This window comes from Plasmodium chabaudi (assembly GCF_900002335.3).
Source record: "Plasmodium chabaudi chabaudi strain AS genome assembly, chromosome: 13".
In the NCBI taxonomy this organism is placed as follows: Eukaryota; Apicomplexa; class Aconoidasida; order Haemosporida; family Plasmodiidae; genus Plasmodium; species Plasmodium chabaudi.
Genome location: NC_030113.2, coordinates 1,786,338 through 1,803,438, shown reverse-complemented (window position 1 = coordinate 1,803,438; position 17,101 = coordinate 1,786,338). Strand labels below are relative to the sequence as shown.

At 22.9% G+C, this 17,101-nt stretch overlaps 3 protein-coding genes across 3 annotated transcripts; 1 reads left to right on the top strand and 2 right to left on the bottom strand.

The window, feature by feature from the left end:
- Positions 1-2,395: 2,395 nt before the first annotated feature.
- On the top strand, positions 2,396-3,686 carry PCHAS_1348100 (conserved protein, unknown function; the record flags this gene model as incomplete). The annotated part of the gene is made up of 3 exons (XM_735351.1): positions 2,396-2,786; positions 2,950-3,083; positions 3,252-3,686. 3 exons carry the CDS (start codon positions 2,396-2,398, stop codon positions 3,684-3,686), a joined length of 960 nt encoding a protein of 319 aa, XP_740444.1.
- A 1,326-nt stretch (positions 3,687-5,012) lies between these two features.
- On the bottom strand, positions 5,013-12,711 carry PCHAS_1348000 (conserved Plasmodium protein, unknown function; the record flags this gene model as incomplete). The annotated part of the gene is made up of 4 exons (XM_016799376.1): positions 5,013-5,297; positions 5,404-5,880; positions 6,095-6,766; positions 6,889-12,711. 4 exons carry the CDS (start codon positions 12,709-12,711, stop codon positions 5,013-5,015), a joined length of 7,257 nt encoding a protein of 2,418 aa, XP_016654674.1.
- A 1,635-nt stretch (positions 12,712-14,346) lies between these two features.
- PCHAS_1347900 (proteasome subunit beta type-7, putative) lies at positions 14,347-15,159 on the bottom strand (the record flags this gene model as incomplete). The annotated part of the gene is made up of 1 exon (XM_733302.2): positions 14,347-15,159. The coding sequence occupies one exon, from the start codon at positions 15,157-15,159 to the stop codon at positions 14,347-14,349; it is 813 nt and encodes a 270-aa protein (XP_738395.2).
- Positions 15,160-17,101: the final 1,942 nt, after the last annotated feature.

The window sequence follows — 17,101 nt, the reverse complement described above, 5'->3', positions numbered from 1 at the left end:
GCCCACATATATATATATATATATGCACTTTTTGTAGCTATTGTTGTGAGCTAATGGTTTCCACATTGTGTGATGCCCAAGACCGAAATGTGGCAAATTGGAATGAGAGCGAGAAATGTACATATACATATATATATATATATATATATATATGTGCGTGTGTGTGTGTGTGTAAAGGAGGCGGGAGCAAGTTGGTAAACCAAATAGTATGCAACTGCACACAGGTACTGCTTGTGTGTGTTGTTTATACAATTTTTGCAGAATATTCACAAAATAATTAAAAAAAATTAATCTCGTACAATTAATATATTTTTTAAAAACTACAATATGTTTTGTATTCCTTTTAAAATCCTAAATTTATATATGCAACAATTTTTTTTTAAACGTTACATAAGCTTCGAATATTTTTTTTGATTTTGTCTATTTTCTTTTTTTATGTCATATATATATATTTTCAAAATAAGTATAATATATGTATTTTATGCATGTGTATACTTATGTATATATATAATCTTGTATATATAAAATATAAAATTTGAATACAACGTATTTTTTTTAATGTAAAATAAGTTATAAATATATTTGTGTATGTTATTTCGAAACAAATAAAACATTATAAATATTATTTAAAAATAAGATATAATAAATAATGTAGAAATAAAGGGGGTATTAAAATAGTAAAGCTATGGTATGCTGACTAGTTTATTTCAAATTATAAGGGGTTGCAAATGGGGTGGAGAAAGTACTGAAAATCAGTATTTGAAAAATATAAATATATACATGTATATTCTCCTATATATGTATATTTGGAACGTTTTTGGTATGAAATTAAATATAATACCCAATTTGATGAATAATAAAAGTTCGAAAAATGGACTACAAACAAGTTGATAAATATACCGTTATAATTTCATTCGAAATTTATATCAACATATTATTTCAATTTTCTCATAACCTTCAACAATTCTCATCATTTTTATCTATGATTAATTTTTTTTCATTATTTAATTTAAAATTTTGTATTATTTAATATGATTATTATATATTTATATTTTATGCGTGTGCATGCTACCATTATGCGTAGAACAACAGTTCAGGCAAAATATTTTTATTAAATATATATAAGTATGCAAAATGGTATTATACATAATAGGAAAACATATGGTTCTCCTTTAATTTGTATATCTATGTATCCACAAGTTCATAATAAAAGTTTTTTTTTATAACTGTAAACAGTTACCATGCTACACATTTTGAAGGATATTTAAAAAAAAAAAAAAAAAAAAAAAAATATATATATAATATAGTTACAATTTCTTAAATTTTATTTGTTAATGTTTGTTCCTATTTTTGTATTTTCGTATTTTCACATTTGTAGATATAAATAATTAAGAAAATGTAACAAACGGAAAAGAAACGAAGAATTATTTAAAATATATTTCATAAATATATTTTATATTTTCATTTATTATATGGATACAAAAATTAAATAAATTTTTATCGAATTAACTTAAGAACAATTAAGTCCATCTTCCTTTTATCAAATACAAAAAGATATAAAATTCCAATTTTATTCGAGGTGGCAACTTGTAGTAGAGTTATGGAAGAAATGGTATTTAGAACAAAAAAAATATATTATAAATGTATATAAGATATAAAAAAAATAATAAAATAAAAATAATTTACAAAATAGTAAACACACAAAAAAAATAATATTTATTATATCTTGTTTTTCTTTAAAAAAAAATATATATGCAAATTAAATTAGATTGCGGTGATATAAAATTTGTATTGACATAAATATTTGTTTATTTCGTTAAGTAAATTCTGTATTTATTTGCTATTATTTTGTAAATATAAAAATAAAATTGACAAAAAAAAACAGGACTAGTAACAAATTAAGAACCGAACAAAAAAAAAAACGTCTTGTATTTATACACATTGCAACCATATGAAACAGTGTACACTATCAAATTACACATATATTGTGGAAAATTCAGCTCAGCCTATTAAATTTTAAAGTCGTGTTATATAATAGTTGTAAATATTTCTATTTTTATTAAATTTTTTCTTGTATATTGTTTCTTTCTAAGCTATATAATAATATATTTATTTATATTTAATACGTATATATGTATATATTTATAATGGTTACACATATATAAAATTATTGTCTACACATTAACTATTTTATTATATATTTATTTTCCATAAAAAGTTTTTATTATATATATTTTTGTAAATTACATATAAACTTAATATTTAATTTTAATATATTTCAATAAATTGAAAAATTACAATTTTTTTTTTGCTATATTAATATTTATAAAAATTTTTTACACCCTTTTCCATTTTTTACACGTTTTATGACATTTCTTAATTTTTTTTTTGGAAAATGGCAGTAAAAAATAAAATGCACATAAATGAATTGAATCCGGCCTTCTTTAAGGAAAATTATAAAATAAAAAAAAATGTTACTGAAGTTGAACTTATGGAAACTATTGAAAACTTAAGTGATGGTTCAACGTCAAATAATGAATCATATGATGACAATAATAGTAAAAAAATCACTGAAAAGACAAATGAAAAATTAAAAAAAATTAATAATAAAAATAAATCGGATGAAAATAAAGAAAGAAAAATATATTATTCAAATATTCCACAAATATATGAAACATATGAAACAAGTATAAAAGACGAATATCAAATGGCAAATAATAATGAAAATCAAGAAACAAGTATTATATCAAATGTTATAGCTACATTATATATAATAATAGCAGTAGGTAAGTATTTTTTTTTATATCTATACATTTGTGTGTGCAATTATTTCTATTTTTTTGTGAAACTTATAAGAATATATTATATTTTTTTTTTATCTTAAATAAGTTATATATATACCCATATATTTTTCTCTATATTCCTATTTACATACTTTTTTTCTCTTAGTAATATTATTACACATGCACCTAAATGAAGATCATATAATAATAAAAACAATTAGCACCTTAAAATTAAAATATGTTCATTTAATAAAAAGTATATCCATATTTTCAAATTTAATGAACACAGTGACGATAACGGTAGGAATATGCATCCTCCTCTTTGCATCTGCATGACATTTTTGTGACTATCTATGATGTTTAACCGTGTTTTTTATATCCCTCTATACATATGTGTGCATGTACATGTACATGCACATGCTTGTTGACTCGTTCCTCACCATTTTGAACAACCTTCTTTTATTGCAGAATACAAAAATTGACATATTTTTAGATTTGTTGAAAGAAAAATCTGCGATAACAAAACCATATATAGAATCATTAAAAGAGTTAAATACAGAATTTTCAGTTTTATTTATTGTCTTGATTCTTTTATTTTTCACAGCAACATTTATATTACATATAATGCATAGTATTATGACTATGAAAATGGCAAAAGATAATTTGGAAAGGAATTCCATAATATATGTCACAAACAGAATGACAATGGACGAGTATGAAGATAAAACCTTTACTTATAGTGAGTTAGCCAAATTGCATGATGATAAAGATTATATAAGTTTAAAAAATAAAAGAGCTGGAGAAGGTATTGAATCATGGAATTGGCAAATAAGAAAACTTAATAAAAATACGGATAAAGATATTTGCAGTGATATTGAACTTTCAAGTGGCGAAGAAAATTAAAACTTTTATATTTTAGAAGAATGCATAAGCATATGTCAACATAATATTTATTTAGTTCATATATTTAAAATCAATTTTATTCATATTTTTATATCTTATCAAAAAATATGTTAACTATATTGTATATAGAGATAAAGAGCGAATCGCATAAATCTATATACACCCATAATAATAAAATATATTATGAAATAATGTAATTACTTCAAAATAGATTTTTAATAAAAATTTTTCCGTGTTAAATTATTTTTAAATTAAAAAAAATATACATTATATATATGTATATATATTAAAAACATAGATTGTCCAAAGAGTTTTCTATATATTATGTATTTTTATCATGCATCTTAACATGAAACTTCATATTAGTATAGTGGACAAATATGTTGTATTATTTGTTTTTTTTTTATACTTATTTATATTATATTTATTCTCTTATTTTTTGTATAACTTGTTGATAGTTCTTAATGTTTAAATTGAAAAATTATTGTATGCAAACGCATGCATAAGTATATATATATTCATACTTTTTACTATTATAAAAAGCTTTCTTTCTGTATATATATTAACGTGAATATAATATACATATTTTTAAACATTTAATACAAATCAACTTTTATAACATTCATTAATATCATAAAGAAAATATATTACACACAATGTAACCATTGCTATGTTGCATATTTTTCGAGCATTTAGACATAAAAAATAATACATATAGGTATTTTATTTTAACATAATAATATAAATATTATTTTTAACCTTTTTAAACACTTAAATGTTTGTAGCATGCATATGTTTTGTTAAGTCTTCATATTTCATCGTCACTAAAACTGTAGCATAATTCGTATAATAAAAAATTATCCAAAATAAATGACACCATAAATAATGAATTGTTAAAAAAAACGATATTATTTTTAAAACCTCACAAAAGGAAAAGAAAGACAACCTTATTAAAAATGTCCAACGCTAATAAGCTTCCAATCACCTGTTTTAGTAATATATATTTTTTTATAGCATGCTGAGGATGTAGCTAAGCATGTAGCTAAGCATGTAGCTAAGCATGTTATGTGGTTTCATAAAACCATGAGTGATACATAAAATTTTGTATGTTTGTAATTTAAAATTATAGGCATATACAAATATAGTTAGTGGTAGTACCACAGATAATCAGAATAAGTTAGCAAACTCATATTTAGAAAATGTGTATGCATATACAAACATATGAAAAAAACAAATAAAACATAATAAATGAAAGGAAAAAATAATTTAACAAATAAAATTAAAGAAGGATAATATTCATCGCTAGATGAAATAACATTAATGATATCACTTATCATATAAGTTACACATATTTTTTAAAAATTTCGATAAAATGGTATTTTTAGAGGTGTCTCCAGTTAATTCAATAGATTTACATTTTGAATAAATTAGAGAACACCATAAATATATATACTGAAAATTTTCTTTATCGACTTTTATTTGAAAATCATCTCTTAATTTTAATACAAGTTTATTTTTTTCATACGTAATATAATTTTCATTAACCAGTTGTGTAATGCTCCATTTGATATGCTCGAATTCTTTGGGGTATGTTCTTAGGGATTTAAAATTCTGTCAAAAAAAAAAAGTGAAAGCATGAACAAGTTGATAAATAAATAGTATATGCCATATGCACATATGTAATAGCGGCGATACATATGAAGTAAATTTTTGTTACCGGATGATAATAAGATCGGAAATTAAATATGTCATGTTTTGGGTCATAATTTATAAATTCCAGATCGCTAAAATATATAAAAATGTCTAAATCATTTAAATTTATGCTTTCCTTTTGTATATTTTCCTTTGTATTTTTCCGTTCACATTTGTATAAATAATTAAATAAATTATTATATTTATCATTTTTGTTTGTATTCACATTTTCATTACTATTAACATGGTTGTCTTCATTATCACAATTTTGAACTTGACTATTTTTATTTTCTTTTATGTTCATACAATGCTCAACATGAATCATCCTCTTGATTATTTCTCTTTCCTTACATGCAAAATCTTTTTTATACGATGAAATTATAAAATTGGGAGCCAACATTGAAATATTTATACAGCATAAATATCCATTTGATGTTAGTAAAAAGATTTTATACCACATCATATTTTTTGTATATTCGGGGCATTTGTAATCTATCAATTCCTGAACAAAACGAAAATTACAAAAAAATATATACATAAAATTTATGAGAATATATAAGCTGACAACATAAGTATTATATGTGCACGTGTCCAAACATAAATATAATTGCAAAAGTGTGTTATTCAAATTGTTGAATAGAGTACAGCTTTTTCGCTTAAAAAAAAAATTGAATTAATAAAATAAAACATAATTTTGTTATTCACTATATTTATACCTTAATTTCTATATCAGTATAATGAATAACCATCCCAGATACATTATATAAATTTCCAGGGATTAAATCAAAATATATATTTTTATAATTTTCATTTAAATTTGTATACATTTTAAGAACATTCATATGTATTTTTGACAAAATTGGAATTTTAAATATGTTTGTATAAATAAAAGATGGGTACATTTTGTTTAGCTTTATTTCTTCTTTATGTTCATTGTCCAACTTAGTTATTTTATTGTCATCAATATTTTCTTTATTATTTATAGTTAATATATTGTGAAGTTCATCGATCAATCGACTTTTATGTTTTGTATCAACATTTATATATGTTGAACTTGTAGCTTGAAATATAATAGGTGTGTAAGATTTATTTTTTAAATCATAGCTTTTGAAAAGTTTTAAATAATTATCATACTCATTATAATAATGGGGATTACTCTTATCAAGATCTTCTTTTAAAAAATGTAATTTAAATAAATCATAATTTCCTAACCATTCCATGTTACTATAATCTCCTTTTTTTTTAGCTGAAGAATATATTAGATCGTCTAAAATATGGTCCTCTAATGATGCTACAAATTTATTGTTTCTATTCGATTTTTGAATATACGTGTTAAAAAGCTGAACTCGACTTCCTTTTCTCATATTTTCATAAGTTTCTTTATCAATCTGGATGGTATATAAAATAAAGAGAAAGAAAAAATACAAATTATTTGCATGTAAACGTATCGATATATAACACACTGAAGCAAATATACAACGAAGGAATTTACAACCTTTTTAAATCTTACTTTAATAAGCTTAATTTGGCATAAGGAATTTATGATTTTCTCCAGTTTATCATCCAACAAATCTGTTTCTTTTATTTTTTCTGAAGAAGCAAAATCAATTGCCTGAATTGTACATAAAGTTGTTGCCTCGAGAAACATATATAAATCATTTTTTAATTTGATATATTTACTATTTTCATTAAAATTTTCATCATGCATAAGTTTTGTCATTTCATTTTTTAAATCATATACAGTTTTTTCATAAATTTCACTGTTTAAAATATAATATTGTTTTTTTGCTTGGTCATAAAATCCATATGAAAAATCACTTTTACTTATAATTACTACATCTATAAAAAAACACCCATTTTCAAAATCTTTAATGTTTCGTATTCTTTTAGCTTTATATTTTGATAATCCAATTTTCAATTTATTTTCCTTGTCTATACATATTAAATTATTACTCGATAAACTAAAGTTTATTCCCTTCGAATAACTATTAGGGTTTTCTTCATGAGGAATAATATTATTATCATTATTTATATCTAAAGAATTTATTTTTAAAGTATAACCTTCTTTGATTTTACCACATATTAATAGCTCCATTAAATGTGTATCCTTTATTATACAATAAATATAATCAAAATTATCACTTAAAATTATTATGTATTTTTCTTCTTTTTTAATAATTTTTTCAACTCGTAAATTCATTGGCACTTTATAGGAAATTGCATTTTCTTGTATTAGTTGTAAAACACTCTTTTTATTTTTCTGTTCTTCTATGTACCTTTTCAATAACTTATATATAAATTCAATGGGTGAAGGTGGCGGTACTTGATCTATACAATTTATCATGGTTTTATCCAATTTTATGGGATTATAAGGAATTATACAACCAATATTGCTAGCGCATTTATTCGTATAATTTTCACACTTATATGACTGATTAATATTGCATTCTTCAAAAAAATTATTATTATAAAATGCATTATTTTCAGAGTATGTGTTCATATTTATAGTCTTGTTCTCATTATTAATATGTATAATATTATTTTTGAAAATATTTGCTTGCTTTTTATACAAAACGGTATAATAAGCATTGTCACTGTAATAATTAGGGTTACCCATTAGGTTGGAATTTGGTGTGTGAACATAATTATTATGCATTTTACCTAATAGATGGTTGTCATTTCCTTTTTCGAATTTATTATATATCGCATTATTTTCTGTTTCATTTTTGATAATTATACTATTTATATCTTCTGATTTGTTTTCTAAAATTTCATTTCGATCATTAACAGAATCATGAAAAGTTGGATCCAAATACTCTTTATTATCTACAAATTTATTAAAATCACTTCTAGGACTTTTAAACATCGTTATCATATATTTTAAACATTTATATTTTTCTTTTAACTCCTTTTTATATTTACGAACTAATGACATGGTTATTAAATTATATTTTTTTAAAAACCACGGGAAGTCATATATATAAAATATGTTCAATTCTTTTGTTATTAATATGAACAATTCATACATTACATTAATATTAGATACATAATATTCTTTTTTATTTGCATTTTTTAGGAAATATATATAATCATTATTAAACCAATTAAATTCATAAGGTTTTTTTCTATTTTCTTCATTTATAAATATAAGAAAATTTGTAAAAAAATTTGTATCTTTTAATCTCCTTTTTTCTGATAAATTAGTTAGTGTCTTTTTTATTAATCCCAAACAATCTTTCAAATTTATGTTTAAGTCAAGTTTTAATTTTTCTTTATTATTATTACTAATATTTTGTAATGTCTGTTTTTCTTCGATTTCATTATTTACATTTTGCTTTCTTGGATTAATAAAATTAGTTTTACTTTTTAAACTGGAGCTCATTTTTTTTGGTGTACCTTTAATTTGGATCATATCATAATCACTTGAACCCATATAATTTTTATCTTTACTTTTTTTCATAGTTTCATTAACCCCTTCGGATTTGTATGGTGTTATTTCTCCAAGCAGTTTTTCTTTATGCATTTCGTCATTACTATTTTTATTTGATTCTAAATCTTCATTTGTTCTATTATTATTACTTTTACTTTTTTTTTTTTTTTGAGAATGTGATTCATCACAAGATATTTTTTCTTCACTTTTTGATTTCATCCTTTTTCCACGTGTTCCTTTTTTATTATTAGTTGATTTGTTTTTTTTTACTTCTTTTAACATTTTTTTTCCTTTTTCATGTGATTCAATTTCTAAACTGTTTTCCGGTGATGATTTCTCTTCTAATAACGTGTTTTGTTCTTTCATATCAGTTCCCTCGTTTTCAAAACTATTTTTTTCGTTTTTCATTTCGTCTGCATAATTATCATATTCATCATCATTGAATATTTTATTTTTCATTTCTTTTAAAATATCTTTATTTATTTTAACCTCTTTTCCAGACGCATAGGCAAAACCACTGAATCCTTTGCTTTCATTCATGGTTTTATTTTCATTTTTATTACTGTCCTGTTCATCGTCGCTAAATAGTTTACTTCTCATTTCTTTTAAAACGTCTTCATTTATCTTAACCTCCTTCCCAGATGCATAGGTAAAACCACTAAACCCTTTACTTTCATTCATCGTTTTATTTTCATCTTTATTGCTATCTCGCTCGTCATCGCTAAATAGTTTACTTCTCATTTCTTTTAAAATATCTTTATTTATTTTAACTTCCTTTCCAGAGGCATAGGCAAAACCACTAAATCCTTTGCTTTCATTCATGGTTTTATTTTCATTCTTATTACTGTCATGTTCATCGTCGCTAAATAGCTTACTTCTCATTTCTTTTAAAATGTCTTTATTTATTTTAACCTCTTTTCCAGATGCATAAGTAAAAGACTTATTATGTTTTGGTGTGTCTTTTTTAATATTATCGTAATGATAATCTCCCCAATATTCCAATAATTCATTTTTGTTTAAGTCTTCAATATTATTTTTATGTTTGTATGATGATTGATCTTTGCTTTCTCGTATATCTTTAATATGATCATATGTACTTGATAAATTGCTTACATTTAAACTTTCATGGGGATCAATTATTTTATTATGATTTTCTAAGATTTTTCTTTCTTTATCGATTTTTTCAGCTTCCTCTATACTTCGAATCATGTCATGAATATCTAGAAATTCGTTCATTTTACTTTCTGTATATCTATTTAAACCACTTTTTTTATCATATATTTCTAAAAATTCATCAATATTATTTTCATTTGAAATATCCAGATTTCTAGTTTGATCATATATATCTAAAAATTCGTCTATTCCATTATCCTTTGGCATAACCACATTCTTGTTTTGATTATATATTTCTAAAAACTCATCCATTTCATTTTCTTTATGTATATTCATATTTTGGTTTTTATCATACATTTCTAATAATTCGCGCATTTCACCGTGCCTGCCTTTTTCAGCATTATTAACTTCATTTTGTTCTAAATTAAGTTGCATACACGGCATTTTATTATAACTATTTTGTAAACAATATTCTGAATTATTGAGAGACAATACTTCCGCATTGTTATTTCTAAATTCCCCTATATTGTATTTTATTTTATTAATATCGTTTTTTAAATGATTATGTTTTTCTAAAGATGACATAAAATTATCGTTGATGTTTTTTTTTGCAATTTCACTATTTGAGTTATGTTCAGTTGTTTTATAGTCTTGAAAAACAACCTTTATATTTTTATTCATGTAATCATTATTAACAATATTACTTGATGACCTTTTCTCAAATACCGCTACTTTTTTTAATATATCCATTGAAGCTACATCTTTTTCATCGTTATATACATTTTTTGTAGGATAAATATTTTTGGGTATGCTATTTTTAACATTATATGCATCGTTACTTTTGCAAATTGAATTTTTTGTGAATATATTATTTTGTAGGTCTTTTGGGCAACAAACTGTATTTTTTTGCGGAGTTATATATATATTTTTTGAAATATCCTTAAAATTATTACTGTTCATATAAAAGTCGTGTTTATTATAAGCATGTTGCTCATTTATGGGGTTTTTTTTAAAAGCAAAATTTTTGTTATTATAATTCATATTTTCATTTAAAACTATATTTTGTTCATCGTTCGATGTTGTATATTCATTTAAATGCATTACGTTATGGTTTTTACAAATTTGATGGTCATTATAATTATATATTTGTTCAGTAGTTTCCATATTACTTTTGTTAGAATTCTGCACACATTTTTTCATAACATTTTCATTACGGCAAATATTACACACACGATTATTATTATTAGTGCTATTATTATGATAAATACTAATAGAGCTATTGTAGTTGGATATGTTCCCATTTTTTTCACTTTGTAAATTGTTTTCACTTATTAATTTTGTGTCCAATTTAATTGGTATCTCTTTTTCATTTAAAAAAGAATGAACATTATCAAAATAATCGAAATCAAATGTGTTTACTCTAGGGCTTATATTTTTATCCTTAATATTGGATTTATGATCATAAGTAAAATTAATGTTATTATTTATTGCTTGTTCATTATTTTTTTGTATTATTTCTTTATTTTGCGTATTATTTTTCTGACTGTTCATATGATTTATCATATTACATAAATGTAATTGTTTGCTGTCCATTTTTGTGTGCGGCTTTATATTGCATTTTTCGTTTTTTGGAATATTTGAGCATTTTTTATTTTTTTTGGCATTTTTCAATCTTAAAACTTGTTTCCATTCATTTTCACATTCATAAATCTTATTTTTTCCTTCCGAACTATTGTATTGTTTAAAATTATTTAAATTATTATTATTTTTTATAACGGTATATCCAACATTTCCATTTTTGGCATAATTATGTGTTATATCTTTCTGTTTTCCTTTCAATTCTGATATTGTTAATTTTGAGTTGGCATTAAAATCACTTGTACTGCAATTAAAATTTCCATAGCTATTACAATTTTCACCGGCAAATGTTTCAATATCAACACCATAATATGAATTGTTAGTACCTTGCTTCAAATGTAAAAATGTACTACAATTTACATTGTTATAACTATTCAAAGACATATTGGAATATTCTTCGCTCATTCCTTTTTCATATATATTATGTTTATAGGAGTTTTCCATATGTATTTCATCATTCTCATTATTTTTTAAAGTTGGTATTTCGCTACTATTATATATTCTATTTAAATCCCCAAAGTTTTCTTTATGTATTGATTTCTTATATTCTTGACCATTTATATTATTACTTTGTGAATTGTTGCATAAATTAGGTTTTTTTACATTATTTTTTTGGAGTAATACATCATTTGACCAACTAAAAATGTCCAATCCTCTTTTTCTATAAAACACATCATCTTCATTTTTATTAACATTGTCAAAAACATTTGCATTATTTGATAAACAACTTGTTCTGTTAAATTTATTCTTTATTGGGTTATCTGTATTGTATGAATTATTCATTCCGACAGTATTGTTCATACAGTGTGTATAAGGGATATTATTAGGCACATTTTCATTATTTATATTATTGTTATTATAATTATGTGTGTTAATTGGAATTCCATTTATACTTGTTTTATTTTTTAAATTGTTGTTTTTATGAAGGGTATTTGCGTATAATACACCATTAGACGATTTTAATATATTACCGTTATCATTACTGGGAAGAATATAAAATTCGCTATGTTTAGCATTTATATTATTAGGAGCATGGATACAACCATAACAATTTTTGTCATTGTTAACGAAGTTTGTCTTTAATGTATTATAATTATTTTTAATTTCATATTTCTTTATCTGTGTATTAGAATTGAATTTATTAATATTCATTTTATTTAATTATTAAGATTTTTTTGTTACACAAAAAATCACAAAAAAAAGAAAAAGGAAGCATTTTATTAAAGTTTTTCACTATTATTTATTTTAACAAAGTCGGAAAGTGTCTTAATATTGTCCATACACAACAAGTGCCTTGGATGCAAATAGTTGCCTTTGCTATTTAGTAGTTTTACCGATTAAAATTAGTAACTTTTTGTAGCAATTTTATCAGTAAAAATTTTTAATTCGACAAAGGATTTATCATTTTTTCTCCCTTTACATATTGTGGTGGTATACATTTTTTTTCATTGTATAATTTCGCATTTTTGTGCACATACATCGAATCGTTTAACTTATGGTATCTTTTCCCTAATGTTAATAAATCCTTTTCCAATTTGATCAAACACTTTTAAAATTGTTCTTAGGTTTATTATTTAATATTCATTTTTCAAGAAAAAGAAATTACATAAAAATGTAATACGAATTTTATTATATTATTTTTTTTATTGATTATTTTGAAAGAATCAAATAGTATTTATTGGTATGCGGATATTTATATACAATAATTTTTATAATATTACTAATAGTTTCATTTTTTTAGTAGATATCTTAGTGTTGATTCCTCTCGTAGGATAAAAAATTTCCAAGTTAAACAATTCTTGTCTTAAGCTTGTTATTGTATTTTCCATATAATTTCTTATAGATAAAAAATATTATATATATATAAATAAAATTCAGTGATTTAAATGATAATTTATATTTTTCTCTCTATTATTAATATCACTTTTTAATATTAAATTTTTGTTCTTAACCCTATTTTCCATTTTCCAAATTAAGAGGCATATATAGCAAGAAATGTATATATAATATTCATATTCCCCCTTAAGAATACCCTTTTAAAAGGTAAAATACAACTATTGAAAAACTTTAACAATGATTATAATAACAAAAAAAATAATATAAAAGTGAACTACTATTAAATAAATTGATTACGGAATTGTTAACACTTATAGGGGTACAATAAAATAAACATGGGTTGTCACATATATGCAAAATGTACTTTTAATGCAACCATTTTTTAGAGAATACATTCAGTTTTCGTATCGTTTTATCGCCTCTTTTTTTATTTTAGTTTCTAACGTATTTTTTAATATAAACATATCAAACAAAGATCGACGCTCTACACTCCATATGCATAGTTGTAGTGCAAATTAATGCATAAATACCAATTTAAAACATAAAACATAAAAATTATACATATACCATTATCAATTATTTTGATATTAATAAAAATAATTTGTATTCATATTAAATTATTTTCTTTATTTGCTTATTCTTGCACTTAAGATATATGATCGATACATATGTAATGGTATTTATCGCATCAATCGTTTATTTAAAATAATATGAGATATTTTATAGGTTTATGTGTAATTAATGAAATATATGTTAAACTTTTTTAAGGAAGTATAGTATACTTAGAACTTCTAAATATATATAAATTAAAATAAAGAAACAATAAATTATTATAATAAAAAAAAAATATAAAAAATAATGCATTAAAATCAATTTTAAATAAAAAAAGGAAAATAACGCATGCAGAATATTTGCGTAACGGAGAAGCAATATTATGTGCTTACAACATAATTATGCATCTTCTATAGTAATATGTTTTTTAATGCTTTCAATTTTTTCATATAAAATTGGTGTAGTTCCCTTTGGAAAAATAGTTGGATGTGCTAAATGATACAATCGAGTATTTGGTTGCTTATAAGGTCTTATATGTTGAGTACCATCTTTTGTTATGACACAAATATCTACATTTCCACCAGAACCTAAATCATTAAAGATACCTGCACATATAGCTTCACACACAAGTTCTTTTCCTTCTTCTATTGTCATGTTATCTCTATATTTTGCCTCTAAAACTGTCATAGCATTTAAAGATCCTGATCCTAAAGCTGTAAATGGTAAGAGGCAAGACGACCCATGAGGGTGTATACCATATAACTGTGGTCCAGTAACATCTACACCTCCTAATACTATTGCACATACTTTGTAACCTTGATATTTAAATAATTCTTGAGTTAACCTCGACACGCACATAGCGACTCTAGGTTGAGTTTTTGTATTCAAACGGTGTAACTCAACATTGTGTTGTAGCCATAATGTAGTGTGCTCTAAATCTCCGGCCACACCTGCACCTGCGCAATAGATATTTTTGCTTATGTAATGTAATTTACTACAATTTTTATCTGCAACTATTGGGCCTTCTGTTGCTCGTGTATCGGCTCCTAATATAACTGCATTTTGACAAACTATTCCACAAATAGTTGTTCCTGTTTTTCGAAATTGTGGGAATGTTACTCCTTTTTCCTTCAAAATTTCATTTCTCTTTAGGTTTTCAAAATTATATCCTCCATTTTCTTCTTTGATCGCATTTATATAATCGAGTTTCATATTTATATATTAATTATTATACTATAAAACATTAAAAAACGGAAATAATTTAGAATGATTTATTGCTTGTGTGAATTATTTTTTAATTATTTTATCAAATGTTTATACAAAATTGATAGAAATAAATGCTTATAGTTTTTTGTTTTTCTCCTCTTCAACATTTATACACATAAAATATTTTTTAAAGTTTAATATGTTTTATACATACATTTAGAACACAAATACTATATAATTAACACATTAAAAATATATTCGTATGTACATAATAACGTTTTTTTTCTTTCGTAGTTAACATGCTAAAAAATCCGCTTCGTTTATATAAAATTTTTTATAAATATTTATTTAGCATTTCTATTTAATCAATATGAAATATTTTATTGCCTATTTATTTTTATATATAATAAGGGATGCGCCTCATATAGTTAATATTGCTATAATAACATTATTTTATTTTTCCCCCTTTAAATATTTAAGCCTATATACTATACCCAAGAGCGTGCCTTAAAATTATAAGGGATTTTTTTCTAAGCACATAAGTATATCTAAAGCGTGCTCCATAATTTTAGTATTTGCTAAACAGCTTACAAATTATTTTCTGCTAAATTTATTGGTAATAATATATTTTTTTATTTGCATAACCAAAAAGTGTATACCTCGAAAAAATTTTGAAGAGAGCAAAATTATACAATATTTTGCATATGGTTTTATTGTTCATTCTTTTTTTGTTTTTAAAAGAAATCATATAGCCCCTTCACCACATTTTGAGAAATTAACATAAAATGATATACATTTTTTTTAAAATACATTTCGAATATTTTATAGAAATAAGGAAAAATAAAAATAAAATGTTTTTAAAATGCTTGGGCAATAATGAAATTATAATTTACTAACAAACACCAAACAATTTGCTATATTAAACCAGTGTATACTTATGTATGTATATATTTGTTAACACATACCACATAATTACCTGAACTACCACCTATATGTTTTATTATTTTTTTTGTTTTGTGTATACCATATTCAATGTGTAGCATTATAATTAAAATATGAGTAATTGAATTATGAATTTTCCATAAATTGTTTTATATATTGTGACTTTATAATATTCCATATGTAAAGTAACACAAGAAATATATGATTTCACATGAGTGGTGTAGTAACGATTAGCACATATGTATATATTTTGCGCATATATGCGACACCTACACGAGTATGTAAGCACATTAGTCCCATTAAATGTTTTAATTTATATAGTGTGTGAATTAAAAAAAAAGAGAAAAAAAATGATGTTATTATGTCATGATATAGCAAAAAATTCTCCATATTTTGTCTTTTAAAAAATATATAAGTTCGTTTATATAAACATTTTTTTTTTCAATGAGGGAAATAAAATAATTAGGAAAGAGGAATATATATTCTTAAGTTTATGCCATAAAACTTAAAAAGAATATTTAGTATTGTTTTGTGTTTTTATTCGCTTTTTTTTTTTTGTTTTTTTTTTAAGCTACAAAAAAATATGAATAATCAGCTATTTTTATTATTATAACTGTAAACATTTTATAAAAATGCGCAGTCTTTTTATTAACGTTAAGAATTTTTTTTTACTTTTTTATTAATAATGTTTGAATTCATAATATAAAAATATAAAAAATAAAAAAAGACAATATCCTTTTTGAGAAAATAAATAAAAAACGTATTTCAATTAAAAAATAAGATATATATTAAAAGATTATGTAAATTATCGTTTTCTTTTTTTTTAATAAAAGAGTTTCACATTTTTAATTATAATATACACCTAATGCATTTTTATATAATTTTTTTATTTCAATTGATGATAATCCTCAAAAAGTATTGTACTAATGAAATGTCTAAGTCTTTTTTTGTTCTTTTTTAAAAAAAATATATGCATATGTACATTGCATATATTTATTACCTCCAT